This window comes from Neodiprion fabricii, chromosome 5, assembly GCF_021155785.1.
Source record: "Neodiprion fabricii isolate iyNeoFabr1 chromosome 5, iyNeoFabr1.1, whole genome shotgun sequence".
NCBI lineage: Eukaryota > Metazoa > Arthropoda > Insecta > Hymenoptera > Diprionidae > Neodiprion > Neodiprion fabricii.
In genome coordinates, this window is record NC_060243.1 from 9,247,525 (window position 1) to 9,272,055 (window position 24,531).

At 38.4% G+C, this 24,531-nt stretch overlaps 2 protein-coding genes and 1 long non-coding RNA gene across 6 annotated transcripts in view; 2 read left to right on the forward strand and 1 right to left on the reverse strand.

Moving 5' to 3' along the window:
* LOC124182373 (dorsal-ventral patterning protein Sog) overlaps positions 1–7,871 on the forward strand; it is a 66,609-nt gene extending 58,738 nt beyond the window's left edge. Inside the window, exon 8 of the mRNA XM_046569536.1 lies at positions 3,631–7,871. Coding sequence (XP_046425492.1) covers positions 3,631–3,822 — 192 coding nt within the window. The 3' untranslated portion in view covers positions 3,823–7,871. The remainder of the gene's footprint in view (positions 1–3,630) is intronic.
* A 3,250-nt stretch (positions 7,872–11,121) lies between these two features.
* On the forward strand, positions 11,122–20,358 carry LOC124182676. Its single transcript, XR_006870834.1, has 2 exons — positions 11,122–11,240; positions 20,187–20,358. It is a non-coding gene; the product is annotated as an uncharacterized LOC124182676 (long non-coding RNA).
* LOC124182675 (alanine--glyoxylate aminotransferase) lies at positions 19,679–24,531 on the reverse strand. Of its 4 annotated transcripts, none has more exons than XM_046570220.1 (7): positions 24,373–24,531; positions 23,849–24,035; positions 22,254–22,454; positions 21,990–22,147; positions 21,120–21,275; positions 20,222–20,569; positions 19,679–20,016 (listed from the first exon to the last, which is right to left on the reverse strand). In XM_046570220.1, the coding sequence occupies exons 2-7, from the start codon at positions 24,026–24,028 to the stop codon at positions 19,863–19,865; spliced, it is 1,197 nt and encodes a 398-aa protein (XP_046426176.1). In that variant the 5' UTR covers positions 24,029–24,035; positions 24,373–24,531; the 3' UTR covers positions 19,679–19,862. The 4 variants fall into 4 exon arrangements, with proteins under 4 accessions (XP_046426176.1, XP_046426177.1, XP_046426178.1 ...); XM_046570221.1 differs by having other exon boundaries at positions 24,369–24,483; XM_046570222.1 differs by lacking the exon at positions 24,373–24,531 and having other exon boundaries at positions 23,849–24,050.

Sequence of the window (24,531 nt, forward strand, 5' to 3'; positions counted from 1 at the left end):
AGTGTATAACTGATCTGGATGAAGTGCGTACATGATTTACTTTCAACTTTTACGGTGACACTAGGTTTAGATATAGGTTTTTTGCTAATAACAGTGACAGAGACATTAAAATATTGAAATAATCATACGTGCATACGGTTTTAACGAAAACAAAAATGCTCAGGCATGGGTTAAAACGTAATCAAGATTCATATAATTTTTCAACATTTTGAAGATGAATAATCGGCATGTACCAATTGTAAGTACTTGTGATATATAAAACAAATTATGTGTACCTACGTTAGCACTTGTACAAATTGAAATGAAATTTTCTTCGTTGTACTTTTAGTTTAGTTGGTCATTAAACAAAATAAGAAATGATGATCCAATTTTGAGTAAATAAAACAATAAACGATGAAACCTTTAACTCTAGATAACTCGTCGGATTCGTAATGCTTTGACTTTCGTCCAAATATTTTTACTTTTTGCATTAAGTTTGCTAAGTTCGCGCCGATGAAACAATTAGTCGAAACTGCAGGCCGTGTAACTTTTTAAATATCAGATTCTAACGTTCGTTCGAAAATTCAAAATCATAGTCAAACATTCGACCCATAATAAAAAATACACATATAAGGTTATATTATATACACATTACATATATATACACTGAATTACTAATGACCGGATGCTCCGGCGTCTGCTAAAATTTAACGCGTACTTTCTAGAATCCAAGAGCGGCTGTTTGCAAGGGCAACCGACCTTCATAAACGTAACCTCAAAAATTTTGACACTTATCCCTAGCAGTTGTGCTCAACACTGACAACTGTCAAAATTTTTAAAATTACATACGGTTGACTGTTGGTAGTCCTGGCAAATACCTGCTCTCGGATTGTCGTGATGCGCATTAAATTTTGGGAGACGACAAACTATGCAATCGTTAGAAATTCACTCTGTATTCACCTATGTTAAGCTCGGCAGCCATCGTGCTGTGATCGACCTATTTTGTGTAAAAGTAACTTTATCATACGTCGCAGATATAGATGTTGTAATATACATACAACAAAGTCTCTACATACGCAACTTGGGGCATATTTTATTTCTGATTATCGTTTTCAAAATCCATGCTAGAGGGTGTTCCTTGCGGCCCGTGTATACGATTGTTCGAATGTTATTGTCGGGATACAGACTTACAAGGTGTACATAAATAAATAAGTATAGTGCGCACGTCTTGCCTGCAGCTACTATCTGCAGCTAACCCTATGCGTATACACTTGGGGACAATGTATCTGAGAGGGCTAATTTTTTCCACTAGACAGTTATGTTGGCAACGCAGAGAAACCTGCGGCGCCACAGTCGGCCGAGTGCGAAACTAACTCAAATAAACGTAACGTAACCCATGACCGTAGAATCTAACCTTAGAATACCGCGGGGATAGTTACTTGTTGGATTGACACGTATTCTAAGGTTAGATTCGACGGTCATGGGTTACATTATGTTTATTGAAATTGAGTTCATCTCGCGCTCGGCCGACTATGGCGCTGTAGGTATCTCTGTGTTGCCAACATAACTGTCTTGTGTAAAAAATTAGCCGTCTGAGATTGATTGGCCCCAAGTGTACACATGTGGACATTAATTCTCAGAGTCGATTACTTTTTCAGCCGAGTCGATTACGTTGGTAGCGCAGATTCCGTCCGTAGCGGCCGGCCGACAGTGACACTGCAGACTGAATCTGCGTTACCAACTTAATGTACTCGTCCGAAAAACTAACCGTATCTGAATTAATGTCCACGTGTGTACAACGATGACAGGGAAGTTGGAAGAGAGATTTTATACACGAGTTGAAGTATTTCAAGCCTGTCGTTGCATGGCAAGCTTAAAGCGAAAGAGCCGGCTGCGATTACGCGTCAAGAGAGTTCTTACAATTTGTGTATATCACAGCTGGTATAGACACGGCATTTATATCTATGTACTGTAAATGCGTTACGTAGATACATACACGCGGTGTGACTTGCGAAGCGAACGATCGATGCTAGTGATTTCCAGATGTGACTAGGAACCACGAGATTTATATGTTTACGCGAAAAGCTAACGCCGCGGTTGATACGACCAATTTGGAAACACCGGCGCCGTCCAGGCGGGATTCCTTTGATATTACTTTTCTATACATACTTTGCCCCCTCCCCCTAGCCCCCCATCACCCCCTCAGACTTGGGCGATATCGCGCATACCCGAAACTATTACGCCCTACTTTTCCTTCTGATGCTTTTTATATATACATATATATATACATATATGTCTGTACAAATTTTTCCTTTTTTTCGTTTATTCTTTTTTTACTCTCAACTTTTCATTAAAATACTACGAATTTCACACTGTCTAGACTTGTACATCTATTTCGCGCTTGAACACATCGTCTGGCACATCCAGCCGTTTGTCATGTGCTTTGTGTACATAATCTGTAAGCCAAAGTATATAAGTATAGTTGTATATTATAGGTATATGTATACAACTCGTAAAGTATCCCCTGGCGCGAAAACCGCGTGTACACGTCACATAATAATATAACAATACGTAGATATACGAAAGTCGAGGAATTCATTTTTTTCTCTACCAAATAGGCAGGCAGACATTCAGGAATTTCGTATTTTTCAAACAAACCTATCGACGTATTGCGTAATTCTTCACTATGGCGAATAATATTATATACATCTATATATCTCACATAGGTAGATCACACATCTGTAATAGAAGAATGTCGCATATTTATGTATGTATGTACATGTGTAATACTTGTATATAATGCATGTACGAATTTTGTGGAATTCCTACAACGTACAGCCGTACGTAAATAAGCATTCCACGCACGGTTTGATGACGAATACTATGTATCGTCGTACGGTTCGTATTTCGATCCCGATTATCGTAATTGACGGTTTGCGAACCAATTTCTCATACTTCGAACTTCACTGGTTTTTTAATTCCCACGTTCCTACGAAACATAAATTTCCATTCTGGATACACCCCTAAATTTCTTACGTCGAAAAAAAGTTTTTTTTTTTTTATACCAAGTTTTCAACTGAGGAAATTCACACCTGAATCCGGTGAAACATATTTCTGTTTTAGATTTTACCGTTGGTGAATTTTGAAAAAAATTAAGAAGGTGTATAAAGTATGGTCGATAACGAATGGTTGCAGAGGAAATTCTGCGAAAGTCTTTTTGCCAAATTTTATCAAAATCGATTGCCATTACAAGAATACCTGCGGAAGAGATCAACGTGTGTACGAGTGATGAAACATCTTTTCAAATTCAAGCAGACAATACATAACGATGTCGAAAATAGGGGCCTGAATTAGCAGCCAAATGTTCTAATGTTCATTCAAACAAGGCAATAAAGACCGGAAATTTAAATTTCATCAAACACCTTGAACCCCCAATACTTTTATAAAATTATGAGGATAAATCTGGATTCCATTTTTCTACATCAAAAAAATTTAACACGTTTGGCCGCTAGCTTCAGCTTCATCAATTCACATCCCAGCGAGTGCAGAGAAATTCGAAAAGAGATAGATATATTGTAAAAATGTGCAGCAAAACACGCGTGTCGACCACTTTCTCTATACGCTTTTTTTTCCCCCCCTCGTCTGTTTCAGGACGGTGAGGTGAAATGTGACAGAAAACGGTGTCCCAGGGCCCTGTGCAACACAATCGCCCGTCAAAAGAAGCAGGGATCCCACATATCCGACATCGACGACTGTTGCTCGGTGCAATGCAAACGGGCGCGTCGTCACCACCGCCTTCATCACCACCAGAAGCGGACGTCCAGACGCGAACTGAGAAACTGAGCTGGGGGCAATTTCTGCGGCATCGCCAGAGCCCCTAGAAAATCAGAGTTGAGACAATGGGTCGATGCTTCGAAGATTATTCTGGTTCCGCGGGGACTCTAGTCGAAGAAACCTCGTCGCCCTGCTTTTCGCAATGGCAATAGAATTCTACATATACTCTCCCTCCCTCCTCACTACCCTCCTTTTTTTCATCCCGGTGAAATGCTTCACCTACCCACGTGTAAATACACGGCTCTTCGTTAATTACAAGCGTTTGTACGTCTGCTGCAGAACTCGGCTACTCTGCTCGGTAGAATTTATCACGATTTTTTACAAGGGAAAAATATGTTCTGTTCATGAATATCTAAGCGTTTAAAACTAAAAAATCTTCACTATCGTGGCCAGTTTTTCAACCTTGTGTAGAAAAAAATATATATATATATATAAATTCCTTCTAATTTTGCATGGTTTTCTCGATGATATTTATGAAACAATACGTTCTTTTAAATTGATTTTACGATTGTGATTTGTTGTAACTTTATTTAGATAGTTTTGCACAAGCTCACGCGCGCTTGACCATGTGGTCAGAACTGTTGAGAAATTCCTGAGAACTAAGGTCAAAAATTCCGATGATATAAATCGTGGTAAATGAATGAATTAGCAATAACGAAACATAGAGTCGGTGATTATAAATTCTGTTGAATTTTACCAGCAGGAGGGTCTCTGGACAGTGGTCAGCGTCTCTAGTCGATCATGATAATCGGTGTATAAACTAGCTGTTAGGAAATACTAAACGCTGCGTATAATACACAGAGAAGCGTTTTTCTGTTTTCGCTTCACTTGTTCCTAACTAATTAAACAACAAAACTGCAAACAATCCAATCCGTTTAACTGACAAAACCCTTCTATGTGAAAAATATTCGATCATGACAAAACTGCAGATGTCGATTTATCGCCTGGTTTGTTCGAGTGAAAAAAGAAAAATCCCGTCGGCTCGTTTAATCGGCAACAAAACTATTCTCCGTGTGTAATTATTACGCAGCGTCCGGGAGGTGTGGAACGCGTGTGTGAACAAAACATGCTTAACATGCGTCGTATTATGTACCTCGTGAAATAATATCGCGGAGAGACTGGCGGGGGATGGAGGGGCGGCGATAATACGGCACGTAGTGCCTCAAACGCACCAATTATATTGTAACGAGTTACAGTCTGCAGCCACGATAAAAGAGCCATGCAGTCAGTCAGTCAGCGGCAATGCGCACAACCCGCCACCGTGCACTCTCCCTCTTACAGCAAGTCTACATCTATTAATCAATTGATTCTGATTAAATTGATGAAACGAACGGAAGCTGACCCCGGCACGTGACCCCTCCACCCCTCACCCTTACCACCAAACTCTTCTCGCAGCTCCGTTCATCCAATCATCCATAATCATCCTGCATCGACCCTTCGCGAACACCACGTTTGTACCTACAGGGTGGTTGGGAAATAAAATTATAATCTCTACCGCGTTCTTCCGACGTATCTCATTTCGGGACACAGTCGAGTCCAGGTCTTGTACCAATTAAGTCTTTTAAAGTGATCTTAAATCGACGTTTTTAGATAGAGAAAATCCTGACGTATAATTCACGGACAATCACAGCAGCGCGTGATGTGGAAATTAAGTAGTCTGGTATAAAGTTGAGGGAATGTTGATGAATCCTGTTGAGAGTCGGGAAAAAGGCATATCATTGATCTGTTTTAAAAACTCGTCTTTTAAAAGTCCATTTTTTCAAAATGTTTCTCAAATTTTATCGATAGACTCATTGCGAAGTTTACTGTTTTTCTTAAAATCTATCAGTCCGGAACTCTTGAAGTTTCTGAAGGTTGAATATAGTAATTGTTTGCGTGAGAACCACCCTGTGCATGCATGCGTATCATAACTGCAATATCCTGCACCCACCAACCTCATCAAGTTACCCAGCAACCAAAGAAGACTGAACAACCTCGATGGCGGCATCAGTTAATATATGATTGCTATTTGCTATAATTTTTATTATTATAGGTATGTTAAATAATAATTACGTTTATACGTATACTAACAATTCTTGCTTGTTTTTATTTTCACCACCATCAATACTACTACCATTATCATTATCATTCTTTTTTTCTCTCTCTCTCATCGTCATCAACGTCGTAACCATGGTCATTTCAATACTGTAAGTAACTGTGTAAAGTTATTATACCTTATTATATTATTACGCCCGAGCTACGTCTAATCGATTATGATTACATTTAATATTATCCGTATATATTTCAATAGATGTAATAGTTATTCTTATTATCTTTATTGTTATCGTTATTACTATTCTCCATATACTTCATTTAGATTATTGTCATTACGGTTTCTGAATGTATTTATTGTTAGGTTTAAGTGTCCTCTTTACATTGTTGGCAAATTCCGTCTTCGGAGCATACGTTATCCTTTTTTAATTTTGAGCGTTTTGTCTCTCAACATTTTATACAATGAAAACGTTTGAACAAGTGCATGATACTGAAAAGCTTATATCGCACAATGAATTTAACTATTTATTGAAATATTAAATCGTAAATTTCTCTGCTACAAAGCAAGTGTACTTTTTTCCGTACTATTTTTCTCCCATTATAAGTCCTTAATCATATTTGACTTTTATGCACTCGTTCATTTTATTGGCAATAATTATTCGTGACAATTAGGTAGGATTTAGTCTGTTTCGCGGTTATTGCGATTTGCTTGGATTGGTCGTGCCTTACAAAGATGCATATTTATATAAATACGTATCAGTCAATTTTATTACTCTAAATAAGTTAAGGCTGAAAGCGTATATACGTATTAAGATTAATTCGTCAGTTGATATTTTGTACATATAAATATACTATAATACTTATAATAATAGTAATAATACTAATAATTATAATAAGATATATTAATAATTTAAATTAAAAGAATTTCTATTGTAAAAAATTTGCTTTCGAAGTATAATTTAGTTATAGAAATAGTCGGACGCCTCAGTGTGGCACGCATAGATGTTTCTCCCCATTCGTTCAAAATTTCTTTCCCTTGTTCGACACTTCATCGTATAACTAAAAAAAAAACTGTCTTGTTATAATAATAATATTAATAATACTAATAGCAATAACAATAATAATAATGATAAAAATAAGATGAAACAAACGAAGAAGAATAATAATTGTTGGTTCAATACGTAAGAATAATATAGCGATCGAGAAATGCATTATTATGTGTGATGCGGATTGTGTCTAATTTTTTTATAGCTGCGAATTTATTTTTTTATTCATAATCCTAAATAATCGAGCATAAAAATCATATCCTGACCGAATTATATATAACGCTATTTGTATTCTTCGCCGATTATGTATACACACACACACCCATACATTTAATTTATAATATACCTATACCTATACATATATACTTATATATATATATACATATATATATATATATGCTATACATTATACATATATTTAATTATCTAATATACCAATCGCGTAGTAGCGTTATGCGTTTGATTATTTATTGTGTGTGCTTCGATCTATTATTATTCGTTTGACGCGACTCTTATACATGCATTTAACAACATCAAGATTTTTAATTTGCGACGCGAGCGAGACACCAAAATTTCTTGTTTTATTTATTTTTTTTCTACACAAGAGACGATGACCGTTGTGATATATATGATATATATATATGTACCGATAGGTTTTCTATTTTGTGTAAAGTAAGTTGGTTAAGCACGCTGAAAGAGTTCGAAAGTTGAAGGAAACTGATGCTATTCTATACTGTGCCAAAATGTTGTTAATTAATTATTTGTTTAATTAATTAATTAATTCATTGATATATCGATCGTGTTATCGTTATACTAAAAAAGTAAAAAAAAAAAAAAAGAAAAAACCTATCTCATTTCTAACTGCATTACATAAATCGAGATGATGGTAATAATGATATGTAATAAATAAAATGTACCTTTTATTGTATCATTGATATATAATTGCTAATATTTGTAATAAATTGTAACAGTATAATGATATATAATATGCGAATAACTATATTAGAACGAAGTGTATACCGATTTCAGTATTTCCATTAATAAAACAAATTTAATGTAATAATTAGGTGGCCATTTCTCATCTCTACCACATTCTAAAAACGAAATTACGAAGTATAAATTTAACAAGTACCTAAATGACTTCGCTCGGAAGCAAAAAAAAAAAATTATTTCGAACAAAATATACATTCGAGTCCGAAATTCATTACTTTTGGACACGACATGTTCATCGATGTCAACAAGTTCGCGCGTTGTGTCGTCTTAAAAAAAAAACAGTACCGTATGCGTTGTTCAATGTAAATTCTCCTAGCGCACCGTAATAATTAACAATAGATTCGTTGACGCCAATTTCTCGGAGAATTTAAACGGTTTGTCCAATTATCCAGACAATTATGTTTTATGACTTTTTTATTACTTAATAGTTCTTACGAGAGCATTCTAGAATTCTCATCATCGCGAAGCGTATTTAATTATTAAAGGTGTCGTAAGATTTGGTTCAGATTACACGCCTTGTAGGCAAATCCGTTTGCATTTACGACCCTTCGCGCAATCGATCTTACGCGAGATATCCAGGAACCTATTGTTGAGATTTGCGTCAACGAGTGCGAAACTTTGTTCATTATCAGCTGTGGCTGAGAATAAAGCGTTGAAAATGAGGAAACTGTAATCAGTCGATCATTTTAGGTGGATTACGCGAATGTTATACAGGCACAAGATACTTTAAAAAAGCTGCAAAACTCTTATTGCAGTACGTTAAGTTTATTATACAGACTGAATAAAAAAACGAATACTTTGTTTATGAATAAATTTAACTGTGCACAAATATTGAAATTTATATTTCAACTTGAAAATCTGATCACTAACTTTTAGCTTGACAAGCGAACCAGTAATGGTGCAGACGATGTGTTTGTTTTTTCTTTTTTTTTTTTTGAGGATACAAATGAGTACTGTTTCGTAAAACTTAACTAACGCAATGGCAATCACGATCACTCATCCAGTTGACTTTTATATGAAGAGTTGCTAACAAATCAAAGTACTGAATTTCGCGAACAAAGAGAAACTGTCTTTTTGACAAATCAGCAACGACTTTGAACATCTTTTTCTTTGGCAAGAGTGCAGATGAGAAAAGGCAATTCGAAATAGTGTGAAAAATCACAGATGGCTAGTAAATTTCATGGAATAAAATGACATCAGCTGAAGGCTATGCTGTTTCATTTTTAAATGGTTGCCGCAGCCGCTGTGTAATTTCTGACAAGCAGTTACAAGTATTTTCATGAATATCGCAGCATTCGTTTGAAAATAATTACATAGAGTGAAACTGTTGTCAGTAACCTTGAGCAATATCGATATACTGGGTATACATGAAGAAACGTTTCAGAGAAATAATCTAGAACGCAGTATGGTAAACGTAAGTCCTCATAAAAATTCACCTCTCGAAACGTGATTCACGAAATCGCGCATCGCGTTCACGTATTATTATACACTCTATACCTGCACCATAGCGATCGCACGAATTCAGAATTATATTTTATTAATTCTGCGAGTCACGACCACAGAGTCAATTGTTATTCCAGATCTACTCATTCGATCATGGATGACTTAACGCCGGTTTCTTTGCAGCTAATCCAAGTGGTGACTTGCCAACGTTCTTCCGGTGTCTCCAAATCCTTCTGACATCAGGTCCAAGCGGTACTGACGACCCAGCTATTTCAAAAATTCACTTAAAACAAGGTCAAATTTTTTTTCTATTCGAATAGAGGATAAAAAGGCATGCATTAGTAAGGAAACTATCCTACGCAGAATGAAAAGAATTCTTGAACCAACAAAATAGACTTTCCTGGAGTCGATTCGCTTCGATCTAGTATCTCTTATTTGTTCCAAATACGATGACTCCAATTCAACAATTTCGATTCAGATAGTCTGTCAAATTGATTTAGTCAAGGGAATTCCTTGATTAAACAAAAGCATTTTTGTCGCGATCGAGTGAATTATTGATTCGAGTGAACCCTTTGATATGTTTCCGAAACTGAGTCAACTAAATATCATTTCATTTGAAGCTTATGTGTTCCACCAAGTCACATGTTCGTTGACTGAAAGAATTAAGTACTTCAAATAAAATAAGTACAACAAAAAATTTACATCGATTGAATGCCATATTTTGCTAATCTAACCGGAGCTTGTTTGGCATAACTGGTCGAATCAGTTGCACTAATTTTTTTACGACGTAAAATAAAAATCACATGCTTTGAAACAAGTAGCGAATATATTCCTCGTAAACATCAATATAGTAGTACTCTAAAGGGCCACTAGGCGGTGAACTTTCTCGCTACGAAAGTAGCTTCAGAGATAGTTATAAAACCGGGTAGTTTGTTAGGAAGTCGGATACAGATGACGTGAGGCAAGTTTGTGAACAGACGTATTGAAAACGAAGAAAGTATAGTACCAAATTCCGAGTGATCGAAATTAATAGTGACTATAAGTAAGTAAACAAAAACCAATGATGCATGTTCAATTTATGTTTCTACCATTAGATATCGGGTAAATCCCACTTAAACCTTGAGTCAACAGAACTGAATATGTGATAATTAGAAAACTACGTTTTCTGCGCTTGAATAACTCCTATGTTCCAGTCAATACAAAATATTTTCGTAACAACAAATTTCATTACCTGTTTCAACCATTGAACTCTTGACTCAACAAAACATGTATTAAAATACGCTCAAATGTTTTGTTACAAGAATTTTATATTTTCAATCAAAACGATTACGACGCGGTCAATCAAATTTTTAGTTGTTCCCATCACACATTTTCTTGATCCAAATTCACATTATTGCAAGTAACTCACGCCGTGTTATCTTGAATAAATTGATAGTCAGCATGATGATTCAAAGGCTTGATTCAATTCTATATGGAACAGTAGGGACGGAGGGATAATTTCAAAATAAAAATATCTTTGAACAGTCCTTGCTGGTGGTAAGTACCAGATTCAGTGCAATAAGTCTAATAGAGGATAAGTTACTTTTTAGTCATTGCCTGCTTTGTTATGTTGCATATGGATATTGTAATATTAATCGCGTCTGATACGGCCAGCTGCATAATCGCTCTAACTAACCTACTGCTATTATTAGAATAGTAGATATATCTTGATATATAAACTTCACCTTACCCTCAGGAAAAATCTGTTTTAATGAGATGGCCGATATATGCTGACCAGTTGCAGATTGCAAATCCAAGTACTGCAGTAATAACGATTTTTTTTCTGATGGAAATAAAAGAAAGACCTTCACGTCGCAGGCGTACCTGATTTGTTGGCATATTCTCCATTGGCCAAAGTTGGTAGTTCAAGTCCACGTAAGTACATTTACTTCTATTTCACCCCTCCCCCCCCCCCCCCCCCCCCCGCCGCGTTGGAACTTCTCTCCTGATGGCAGACCTATCGCATTACCTGAATGTGTGGCGGGTAGGCTACTATTAGGAGTACAGCACTTCGATCAATAAATTGCACTCATCGCAAGAAGTACGGAATTCTCATCATTTTGCAAATCTCTTAAACTAGCTTCTTATGTTATATATTCATTTATAAATCTAATTTTTCTTTTTTGGGTTCGACATGTGACGATGAAAAGGTATACGATTTAAGGCTGACGCCGACTAGACCGCGGCGGACGGCGGCGGACGGCGGCGAAATTTTCGCTCATACAGTTATTCATATCTATAGGTGTTCACACTAGACGGCGGCGGACCGCGGCAATTTTTCGCGAGTTCCAGGTTGGGAATATTTCGGCGGTGCGCCGCGCATCGCCGCCGTCTAGTGTGAACACCCGACCGATGCCGAAATTCATCCCAAGTATAAAAATAGGGAAACCTGCGTTACTTTGATGTAAATGGTTATGGTTTACAAGGATTCTTTTCATTCTCTCCGCTGTTCTTGCGAAAAATAAATGTATTCATTTTTACATCTTAAATAAATCCTACGGATATTAAATAAATGTTACGCAAGTAATTACTTCATTTTTAAAGAAATTTAAGTAAATGTGAGTTTTAGAACAACAAGTTATGATCAACGGATTATTTTATGTAAAAAATTTATTTTTTTCTCATTGTTCGGCTATGATGCTGATTTCATGAAGACTGTTTTTTATTTTGCGTATTAATTTTTATGCATAAGAAATGAGAGAGTATATTTTGAGCTAAAATTTATTTCATTTTTACTATACATATATTATATGTATAATAGGGTGTTTCAAAATAAAAAAATGTACGATTTTCCAACGAGCCACACCCGAAATAGTTTAGGTAGAAACAAAAATTCTGGCGAAAGATGAGCATTGTCGGTTGATTTTTAATCCTTTTTTCCTTTTTATCGAATTCATGATGGACAATTGTTAGTAATTTTTTTTCGTGTTAAACACTTCTTCATCTGAGCTATCCATAATGAGTAATCAAGAAGTAGTGGCAAATATGCATGATTATTTATTGTGTGCCCATGACGACTGAGACAAATCGTGGTCATCATATAATTGATAAATATCTCTTTTTCGTAGAAACAGTATCGGCGGGTGGTCACGCGACTATAGTGGGCGCATCTCACGGTAACTGCGCCGCGGTCCGCCGCGGTGCAGTGGGTGTCAGCCTTAACTTTTGAAATGTCCTACCATTTCCGAACACCTCCAACCATCCTATTTACCTATATTACTAGATTAGCTATTATATGAAAAGAGAAGAATTATTCACTTCGAAATGGGATTCTATTCGACGCGCGCTCGATGTATTCCATACCATTAGTATTCATAATTATTTCAACAACTTTTCATTTGCTCTCACGATCTTGAATTTTCGTAGGCATATAACCAAAACGCTGTTCTAGCTAGTCGAGAGTGAAGTATCTACGTTGGGTAGAGAAGCAAAATTGTTTTTCGAAAAGTATTCGGATGGAAAAAAATTCAGAGTAACTGTAATACATCACGGATGTGCTAATTTTGAACGAGATGAAATGGATGCTTCGTATATGAGATAGTATTTAACGCTGCGTAGTGATTTAAAGACCTAAAAAGGTGATAGGAAGAGAAAGAACGAAGCTTCTTAACACTTCGAGTGTATTTTAACACACATTTGAAAGATACGAGCAAAATTTTTCATCATCCAACTGTCGCAGAACGGCAGCGTTATCGGCTGACCCGTTAAGTAAAGGATATATCTTCAGTCAACGGCTGACCATCGAAGGGCCTGGCCGCTTGAGTCTGGAATCGGCAGGACAGATAGGGTGTGTATTTCTTGTATGAAATGTGAACACTAGAATCATTATACATCATATCATATCATCATATATCATACATCATACATCGTACATCATACATCATACATCATACATCATACATCATCATACCTAGTATTACAGTTCGAAACCAAAGTTTGAATTTTCGGATGTTCGGAAAGTGACGTCACCAATCTAAAATCGGCTAGCCGAGTTCCTCAGTCTGGTAACAACCGCGCAGTAGAGCGGACGGTTGAGAGTCGCGCTCCGCAAATTTCGAGTACCGGGTTCTCAACCTCCCGGATGCCGCGCTGCGGGTCCGCTACGCGGTGAAACTCGAATTCCAGGATAAGCGCTCCGTGGTTCCTGGTTCACTTTTACAATAAATTATTTCAATTCGTTTTTCGCGCAAGCTGAAATTCAGTAGCTGTCAGTCCGCTAATAAAATTTCTCGACTTCCAGGATAAGCGCTCCGTGGTTCCTGGTTCACGTTTACAATAAATTATTTCAATTCGTTTTTCGCGCACGCCCAAATTCAGTAGCTGTCAGTCCGCTAATAAAATTTCTCGACTTCCAGGATGAGCGCTCCGTGGTTCCTGGTTCACGTTTACAATAAATTATTTCAATTCGTTTTTCGCGCACGCCCAAATTCAGTAGCTGTCGGTGCGCTAATAAAATTTCTCGACTTCCAGGATAAGCGCTCCGTGGTTCCTGGTTCACGTTTACAATAAATTATTTCAATTCGTTTTTCGCGCAAGCTGAAATTCAGTAGCTGTCGGTGCGCTAATAAAATTTCTCGACTTCCAGGATAACCGCTCCGTGGTTCCTGGTTCACGTTTACAATAAATTATTTCAATTCGTTTTTCGCGCACGCCCAAATTCAGTAGCTGTCGGTGCGCTAAAAAAATTTCTCGACTTCCAGGATAAGCGCTCCGTGGTTCCTGGTTCACGTTTACAATAAATTATTTCAATTCGTTTTTCGCGCACGCCCAAATTCAGTAGCTGTCGGTGCGCTAATAAAATTTCTCGACTTCCAGGATAAGCGCTCCGTGGTTCCTGGTTCACGTTTACAATAAATTATTTCAATTCGTTTTTCGCGCAAGCTGAAATTCAGTAGCTGTCGGTGCGCTAATAAAATTTCTCGACTTCCAGGATAACCGCTCCGTGGTTCCTGGTTCACGTTTACAATAAATTATTTCAATTCGTTTTTCGCGCACGCCCAAATTCAGTAGCTGTCGGTGCGCTAAAAAAATTTCTCGACTTCCAGGATAAGCGCTCCGTGGTTCCTGGTTCACGTTTACAATAAATTATTTCAATTCGTTTTTCGCGCACGCCCAAATTCAGTAGCTGTCGGTGCGCTAATAAAATTTCTCGACTTCCAGGATAAGCGCTCCGTGGTTCCTGGTTCACGTTTACAATAAATTATTTCAATTCGTTTTTCGCGCAAGCTGAAATTCAGTAGCTGTCGGTGCGCTAATAAAATTTCTCGACTTCCAGGATAAGCGCTCCGTGGTTCCTGGTTCACGTTTACAATAAATTATTTCAATTCGTTTTTCGCGCACGCCCAAATTCAGTAGCTGTCGGTGCGCTAATAAAATTTCTCGACTTCCAGGATAAGCGCTCCGTGGTTCCTGGTTCACGTTTACAATAAATTATTTCAATTCGTTTTTCGCGCAAGCTGAAATTCAGTAGCTGTCGGTGCGCTAATAAAATTTCTCGACTTCCAGGATAAGCGCTCCGTGGTTCCTGGTTCACGTTTACAATAAATTATTTCAATTCGTTTTTCGCGCAAGCTGAAATTCAGTAGCTGTCGGTGCGCTAATAAAATTTCTCGACTTCCAGGATAAGCGCTCCGTGGTTCCTGGTTCACGTTTACAATAAATTATTTCAATTCGTTTTTCGCGCACGCCCAAATTCAGTAGCTGTCGGTGCGCTAATAAAATTTCTATAACTTTACAATCTTCTCATAATCTTTTTGGTAAAATATGTCGTTAAAAAAATTATATCAAACCTTACACATTATTTTTGATTTGTTCTCACGCTGAAAATATTTATTAGTATTCGAGGTATAACTCGAGGTGGTTGGCGGTTTTCGTTGGAGGTAGTTAGGGGTGGTTGCGGGTAATCTCGGTGATTCAGGAGGAGGGGGACGAGGATTTGTGCTCGGTGAGTAAAACACTTTTATAATATTTCATTGCATTTGTAATTATATTTTATCTGAAATTTTTCAAACTTCTCATGTTTACATTGAATTATTTAAATTCATTTTTTGCGCAAGCACATATTCAGTAGCTATGAATAATCTTATACAATTTATTACATTATTAATCAATTGATTAATTACATTAATCCTTACACAATATTTTTGATATGTTCCCATACTGAAAATATTCATTACTATTCCAGGTATTACCCCAGGTGGTCGGAGCCGGACGAAGAGGAGGACCAGGTGGACGAGGAGGAGGACGAGGTGGACGAGGAGCAGGCGGGATGGGTCGTGGGAGAGGACCTCTCCTCTCCTCAGAGGAGGGGAGGGGGAGGGGCAGGGAAGGGGGAGAGGTAGGCGGGGAGGGGGAAGGGATGGGAAGGGAAGGGAAGGGAAGGGATAGGGCGGGGTGGGGGGAGGGGCTGGGGGAGGGGGGAGGGGGGAGGGGGGGAGGGGGGAGGGGGGGAGGGGGGGAGGGGGCGGGGGGAGGGGGGCGGGAGGGGGCGGGAGGGAGGGAGGGAGGGCGGGAGGGCGGGCGGGCGTGTAGGGGGGCGGTACTGCTCTATTAACTCTAACGGGCTTGCATCGACATCCGTCCTCCACTCTCTCCCTCCCTCCCTCCCGCCCTCCCGCCCTCCCTCCCTCCCTCCCTCCCGCCCCCCCCTCCCCGTCCCCCTCCCCCTCCTCGCCCCGCCCCTTTCCTTCCCTTCCCCTCCCTTCCCTTCCCTTCCCGTCCCTTCCCCCTCCCCGCCCACCTCGCCCTTCCCTGCCCCTCCCCCTCCCCTCCTCTGAGGAGAGGAAAGGTCCTCTCCCACGACCCACCCCGCCTGCTCCTCGTCCACCTCGTCCTCCTCCTCGTCCACCTGGTCCTCCTCCTCGTCCGGCTCCGACCACCTGGGGTAATATCTGGAATAGTAATGAATATTTTTAGTATAGGAACATATCAAAAATATTGTGTAAGGATTAATGTAATCAATCAATTCATTAATAATGTAATAAATTGTATAAGATTATTCATAGCTACTGAATATGTGCTTGCACGAAAAATGAATTGAAATAATTTATTGTAAACGTGACAAGTTTGTAATATTTCAGATGAAATATAATTACAATTGCCATCAAATATTATAAGAATATTAATTAATTAATTAATAATATAATAAATTGTATAGGATTATTAATAGCTACTGAATATGTGCTTGCACGAAAAATGAATTGAAATAATTTATTGTAAAAGTGACAAGTTTGTAATATTTCAGATGAAATATAATTACAATTGCTATCAAATATTATAAAAGTGTTTTACTCACCCAGCACAAATCCTCGCCCTCCTCGTCCTCCTCCTCGTCCACCTCCGACCACCTTCAACCACCTCAGGTTATACCTTGAATAGTAATAAATATTTTCAGTATAAGGACACATCGAAAATTTTGTGTAAGGATTAATATAATTGAGTTATTGATTAAATAATTAATTGATAATATAATAAATTGTATAAGATTATTCATAGCTACTAGATATGTGCTAGCACGAAAAATGAATTGAAATAATTTATTGTGAACGTGACAAGTTTGTAATATTCCAGATGAAATATAATTACAATTGCCATTAAATATTATAGGAATATTAATCAATTAATTAATAATATAATAAATTGTATAAGCTTATTCATAGCTACTGAAATTGTGCTTGCGCAAAAAATGAATTTAAATAATTCAATGTAAACATGAGAAGTTTGAAAAATTTCAGATAAAATATAATTACAATTGCAATGAAATATTATAAAAGTGTTTTACTCACCGAGCACAAATCCTCGTCCCCCTCCTCCTGAATCACCGAGATTACCCGCAACCACCCCTAACTACCTCCAACGAAAACCGCCAACCACCTCGAGTTATACCTCGAATACTAATAAATATTTTCAGCGTGAGAACAAATCAAAAATAATGTGTAAGGTTTGATATAATTTTTTTAACGACATATTTTACCAAAAAGATTATGAGAAGATTGTAAAGTTATAGAAATTTTATTAGCGCACCGACAGCTACTGAATTTGGGCGTGCGCGAAAAACGAATTGAAATAATTTATTGTAAACGTGAACCAGGAACCACGGAGCGCTTATCCTGGAAGTCGAGAAATTTTATTAGCGGACTGACAGCTACTGAATTTCAGCTTGCGCGAAAAACGAATTGAAATAATTTATTGTAAACGTGAACCAGGAACCACGGAGCGCTTATCCTGGAAGTCGAGAAATTTTATTAGCGGACTGACAGCTACTGAATTTCAGCTTGCGCGAAAAACGAATTGAAATAATTTATTGTAAAAGTGAACCAGGAACCACGGAGCGCTTATCCTGGAATTCGAGTTTCACCGCGTAGCGGACCCGCAGCGCGGCATCCGGGAGGTTGAGAACCCGGTACTCGAAATTTGCGGAGCGCGACTCTCAACCGTCCGCTCTACTGCGCGGTTGTTACCAGACTGAGGAACTCGGCTAGCCGATTTTAGATTGGTGACGTCACTTTCCGAACATCCGAAAATTCAAACTTTGGTTTCGAACTGTAATACTAGGTATGATGATGTATGATGTATGATGTATGATGTATGATGTACGATGTATGATGTATGATGTATGATGATATGATATGATGTATAATGATTCTAGTGTTCACATTTCATACAAGAAATACACACCCTATCTGTCCTGCCGATTCCAGACTCAAGCGGCCAGGCCCTTCGATGGTCAGCCGTTGACTGAAGATATATCCTTTACTTAACGGGTCAGCCGATAACGCTGCCGTTCTGCGACAGTTGGATGATGAAAAATTTTGCTCGTATCTTTCAAATGTGTGTTAAAATACACTCGAAGTGTTAAGAAGCTTCGTTCTTTCTCTTCCTATCACCTTTTTAGGTCTTTAAATCACTACGCAGCGTTAAATACTATCTCATATACGAAGCATCCATTTCATCTCGTTCAAAATTAGCACATCCGTGATGTATTACAGTTACTCTGAATTTTTTTCCATCCGAATACTTTTCGAAAAACAATTTTGCTTCTCTACCCAACGTAGATACTTCACTCTCGACTAGCTAGAACAGCGTTTTGGTTATATGCCTACGAAAATTCAAGATCGTGAGAGCAAATGAAAAGTTGTTGAAATAATTATGAATACTAATGGTATGGAATACATCGAGCGCGCGTCGAATAGAATCCCATTTCGAAGTGAATAATTCTTCTCTTTTCATATAATAGCTAATCTAGTAATATAGGTAAATAGGATGGTTGGAGGTGTTCGGAAATGGTAGGACATTTCAAAAGTTAAGGCTGACACCCACTGCACCGCGGCGGACCGCGGCGCAGTTACCGTGAGATGCGCCCACTATAGTCGCGTGACCACCCGCCGATACTGTTTCTACGAAAAAGAGATATTTATCAATTATATGATGACCACGATTTGTCTCAGTCGTCATGGGCACACAATAAATAATCATGCATATTTGCCACTACTTCTTGATTACTCATTATGGATAGCTCAGATGAAGAAGTGTTTAACACGAAAAAAAATTACTAACAATTGTCCATCATGAATTCGATAAAAAGGAAAAAAGGATTAAAAATCAACCGACAATGCTCATCTTTCGCCAGAATTTTTGTTTCTACCTAAACTATTTCGGGTGTGGCTCGTTGGAAAATCGTACATTTTTTTATTTTGAAACACCCTATTATACATATAATATATGTATAGTAAAAATGAAATAAATTTTAGCTCAAAATATACTCTCTCATTTCTTATGCATAAAAATTAATACGCAAAATAAAAAACAGTCTTCATGAAATCAGCATCATAGCCGAACAATGAGAAAAAAATAAATTTTTTACATAAAATAATCCGTTGATCATAACTTGTTGTTCTAAAACTCACATTTACTTAAATTTCTTTAAAAATGAAGTAATTACTTGCGTAACATTTATTTAATATCCGTAGGATTTATTTAAGATGTAAAAATGAATACATTTATTTTTCGCAAGAACAGCGGAGAGAATGAAAAGAATCCTTGTAAACCATAACCATTTACATCAAAGTAACGCAGGTTTCCCTATTTTTATACTTGGGATGAATTTCGGCATCGGTCGGGTGTTCACACTAGACGGCGGCGATGCGCGGCGCACCGCCGAAATATTCCCAACCTGGAACTCGCGAAAAATTGCCGCGGTCCGCCGCCGTCTAGTGTGAACACCTATAGATATGAATAACTGTATGAGCGAAAATTTCGCCGCCGTCCGCCGCCGTCCGCCGCGGTCTAGTCGGCGTCAGCCTTTATTGAACGTATTTATATGACCACGGTACATAAAGATTGTATTTTAATGCTCTTTTGATACATTCAATATTTCTTATAAATCGACAACCAATGAAGTCGAAAATTATACACAGCATGTGGCTCGCAACGTCCGAAATTTCGGCGAGGAAGACATGCGTGATTGAACGGTTAAACTGATTCTTCCGCATCCATCGTTTACAGTTTTGCCGTTCTAGCATACTTCAAGCCGTCATTAAATGCTTCCCATACTCGATCCACGTGTTCACTATCAGCGTTAACCCCCATTAATCCGATGCGGAAGATTTTGCCAACAGTCGGGCCGAGACCTCCCCCAATTTCCACCTTGTATCTATGTAATAAATCATTTCAAACGAGAAAAATCCTGGTCAGAATTGCTACACAAACACTTGTAACATGAATCTAATCCTATTTCATCGAACTTTTTGGCAGCATGACATAACAAAGACGTTGATCAATGTCAATTGTCCACCGTAAAGAAATGATATCCTTATTTTGCAGATCGACGCATAGTTATAAAATGAGTAACGGCTTACTTTTTCATCGCTCGTTGTGTGACAAGTTTCCAATCGATTCCTGGAGGTACCTTCACTGAAATAATCGTACGCAAACGATTCTCCGGATTTGAAATAAAGAATTCCAAACCACGGGCAGCAAGGCGCTTTTCCAACCTCATTGCAGCAGCGGCGTGTCTTGCCCAGCTATTTGGAAGTCGTTCTTCAGCAAGCTGAGCCAATGCCTCCCGCAATCCGTAGATCAGAGTAGCGCTGATTGTGTGGTGATAAACGCGCGTCGACTTGCCAAAACAAGACCAATAATCGCCGAGTATCGTCATGTCCCAGTAGTAAACTGGAACCTGGGTTTTTCTCTGAAATATCTTCTTCCTGAAGCAAAGCGAGGGCGCAAACATGAGTCAAAATAGCGTCACCTTATTGAAGTGAAAATATCTCTCATAAACTCATCAGTCTAAACTTTTTCTTTTCGAGGTGGGTATGGGGGTAATGAAGATTTTAAGCACACATCCACTACGTAATTTCTCAATTTCGTTTGAATTCTTGTCTCGTAGAGATTTGGTCGTGTACACATTATTGAAGAAAGGTTTATACGAATGAGTAATCTGAAGCAAACACAATTTGCATGGAGCAACGCTTGCAGCTCATGAAAATCCAGAACGCTACGTATGATTCCTCATGTGAATTCCCGACTCGAAACGTGATTCACGAACTCTCGAATCAGGTATGACGCTATACCTGAACTAAGCTGGTGTCGTGCAAGTTCTGAAATATTTTCCCACGTATCGTGGCCAATGCGAAGCGAACCACGACTCACATAATTCGATTCGTATTCTCGAATCGGCTTTACGATTGTGAATAACTTGTCGCGGTTTTCTCTTGTGCTGTACTAATTGGGGAGTGTCGGCTACTTCACACGTACTCTGCGGCGGGACTAAAGGTGACCGGTGTTATGCCGGGAGGTGCGCCAAGCACCTTCTGACTTCCGGTATAGACAGCGTCGACGCCCCAAGCATCTGCGTAGAAGGATTCACCGCCTATTGAAGCCACGGTGTCAACGATGAGCAACCCGCCGTATCTGTGCAGTTAAATTAACCGTTATTTACATTTCATAGTAAAATTATTCGGATAGTCGTTGTAATCGTGCACTACATTATGCGATATGCACATTAGCCAAACGCCAATGACTTCACACAACAGAATTCAGCAATTATGGGGTAGAAGATATCACTTTTCTAAAATTTACATAATTATTATCAGGCTGATCGAACTCACAAAAAGTAATTTTTAAGAGAATATTAGTTCAGATTATATAGTCAACTGCGGAAGGTTCGATATATATGTGTAAATCTCATGAAAATGCAGAAAACGAGGGGGTCATGTCCACGGATTGTCCACCTGGCAGCCGGCGACTGCTAATCAGAGAGTTGGAAATTAACCGGAAGAGTTTTCACTATGGAATCTAGTACCGAGAAACAGAGAATACTAATATCAGCAATTCACAGTACCTATAATGATCTATGACTCAACAAATGATGCCAACAGGACGTGTTTACACTGTGATGTAAACAATTCGAGTTTATGTTACGTTACCCATTATTTGAAAGGGCCTAAATCAATTGATACAGATAGACAGGAGAAACAATTGGGCCTTGAGAAATTAGCTCAACTTATTTTAACACGAATTAAAATGGTACGTGATTAATGGACTAACAGATAGACGAATTTCAGGCTTCGTGGTCGTTGGATCAATTTACTAAATTATATTGTAGCTACAAATGAGACATCCTACCTGTGAACAATATCGCCAACACCTTGCAGAGGCTGTTTCATACCAGTTGATGATTCTGCGTGAACCACAAATACAACCGTTGGCCGATGTCGTTTGACAGCAGCTTCGAGCTCTTCCAGAGTAAAAGCCACACCGGGCTCAGTGTCAAGGAATTCTACCTATTTTGGTATGAATTAATAATAAATCCTCGGAAACGATCTGGGATAGTTAATTTCCTGCCGGAATTTCATGTTCACGAGAAAAAGAACGAGACTACGGTCTTACGTGAGCTCCAATCCTGATTGCCATATTCGCAGCCCTTTCGCCCCAAAGACCACATCTTGCGATCAAAACAGTTTCCCCAAGTTCGAGGATGTTCCCAAGACAAGCTTCCATACCTCCGTGTCCTGATGCACTTATCGCCAATGTGAGACGATTTTTTGTTTGAAAAGCGTACTGAATTCCTGCTTTGACTTCATCCATTAACTAGAACGTCATTTTTTCATTTACCAATTAGGTATTGCGTGAATTCTTATCTCTGATACATTGTGTAAACTGTGGAATGCTTATGCAATCAGCTACATATTAATTGCAATTAAACCACTGCTATAATTATAACTACATAATGCAATGTATAGACGTCGAGGCCTTGCTTTGTCTGATGCAGGATAACGCTGTTGGACATATTGTAATGGGAATAGTGTAATTCGTGGCTCAATTCCACGGCCTGGCCAATTTCGAATACGTATGTAGGCGCTTTAAGAAACAGTTAATAGTAGAGTTGAATACCTAGCCTATTTACGCCTGAAACCTACCGTAATAGGCAACCCGGTGACATCACCAATGTAGCAGAGTAGCAACGACAGAAAATCGTAATTTTACCCCACAAGAATTTGTAGGCTAAGGATGACAAAAAGCTGTGGCAAATTCAATTGATCATATTGGCAAACGTGGCTTTAAAGAAAAGTATATAACTGCATATTTACATAACAAATATAATTCTCAAAAAAATAAGCAATCAGTTATAATTGTATAATTATCGCTTGAATTATCAAACTTAAAATGCATTCATGTTATTGTAATTAAAATTTGCAATGCATAGCTGATACCCTTATCAGAGAATATTCTCTATATTTATAATACCGTGCATTGCGGATTGTCAATGTTTTGCGAATAAGATTGCAGTCCACCCACAACTAACCCCACGTTATCGGCACGATTACGCATAAAATATTCGGTGTGTATAGTTCATTTAATTAATATCGATTGAATTTTGCAAAACAATAACCGATTATTTAAACTACGAATCAAACACATCTTATCCGTACAATTTAAAATGTCGGCGAATAAATTATCAAACATCGACATCGTAATATCAATTATGTGTGCAGTAATGTCGGTTATACGACGTTTGGTACCGAAGTATATATTTTTATAACGTTCTATATGAGTCAAAATGTAATAAAATAAAATTTCACCTCCTATACCTATATTGGTAGACAACCTTATTTGATGCAACCAGGCATTCAGAAATGCACAATACGGGTAATTGTATCTCAGGTTGCCTGCTATCAGGCGGAGTTTTGTGAATCAAAAAGTAGAAATGTAATAAACCTAAATTCCCGTTATTCGATGAATTTATTAATCTACAACTATGTTTCACATTGCTTCGTGGACTCCTCTTTAGCCTCTTAAATTGACGAGGCCCTTTCATTTGTCACAGCTGCGAAGATATAGTTATTGCATATCACATTTTCCGGTTATCCGATTTTTGCGCTTGCGTATGTACAGAACCGACGACGATAGTCAAATGTAGGCTGAACGGATGCTTTTTTTTTTTAGCGCATATCTATGACATATCATAGGAGATATAATATGACCTGACACATCTCCGGATGTAGATGACCCAGTAGCGGGTGCTGCAAAGCGTGACGAACTCGGTTGGAGGCGTTGCTCGGTCCCGGTGCCATCAATGTCTTTTCCGGGACTCCCAGCGGACCTAGAAGCTCCTTCGGAGGTTCCGGTAGGACCGCGTTTCCCAGCCATGTTGACGCAGTCATTTTAAATCTACAATGGAATCAGCTGTTTTGTAAGTAAGAATTAACGCACCGTCCAAAACTGTAGCTATAGTCGAGTACGGAAATTCGTGCTAATCCACATTAACTTTCTATTAACTTGTCAACATAGAAACTGATGCACAATTCGATTGGTTCAACGGAGCATTAGAAAATTTCACTCAATTACGCGTCACGCGTCTGAGGCCTTAGTAATACAACCGACGTGTCAACAATCGATACGATAAAGTTATAACTACAGGCAAAGGAGAACTGAGTGTTATGTGGTAAGAGAAAAATGACGAATCAAATATCACTGCGATAGGAATGGCAGATGCGCTTGTACCTACATGGTACAGGAAGAGCCGTAAGGTGTTTTGAATCTTGAAAGAGCACGTCGAAGCAACCGAGGCTAAGGTCCTCCCGCCGAACGACACAGGAGAAAACTAAATTGTGCCTCGACTTTTAACTTGTCGTCAGTTCCCAGTTATCTCGAGTCGTTGATAACC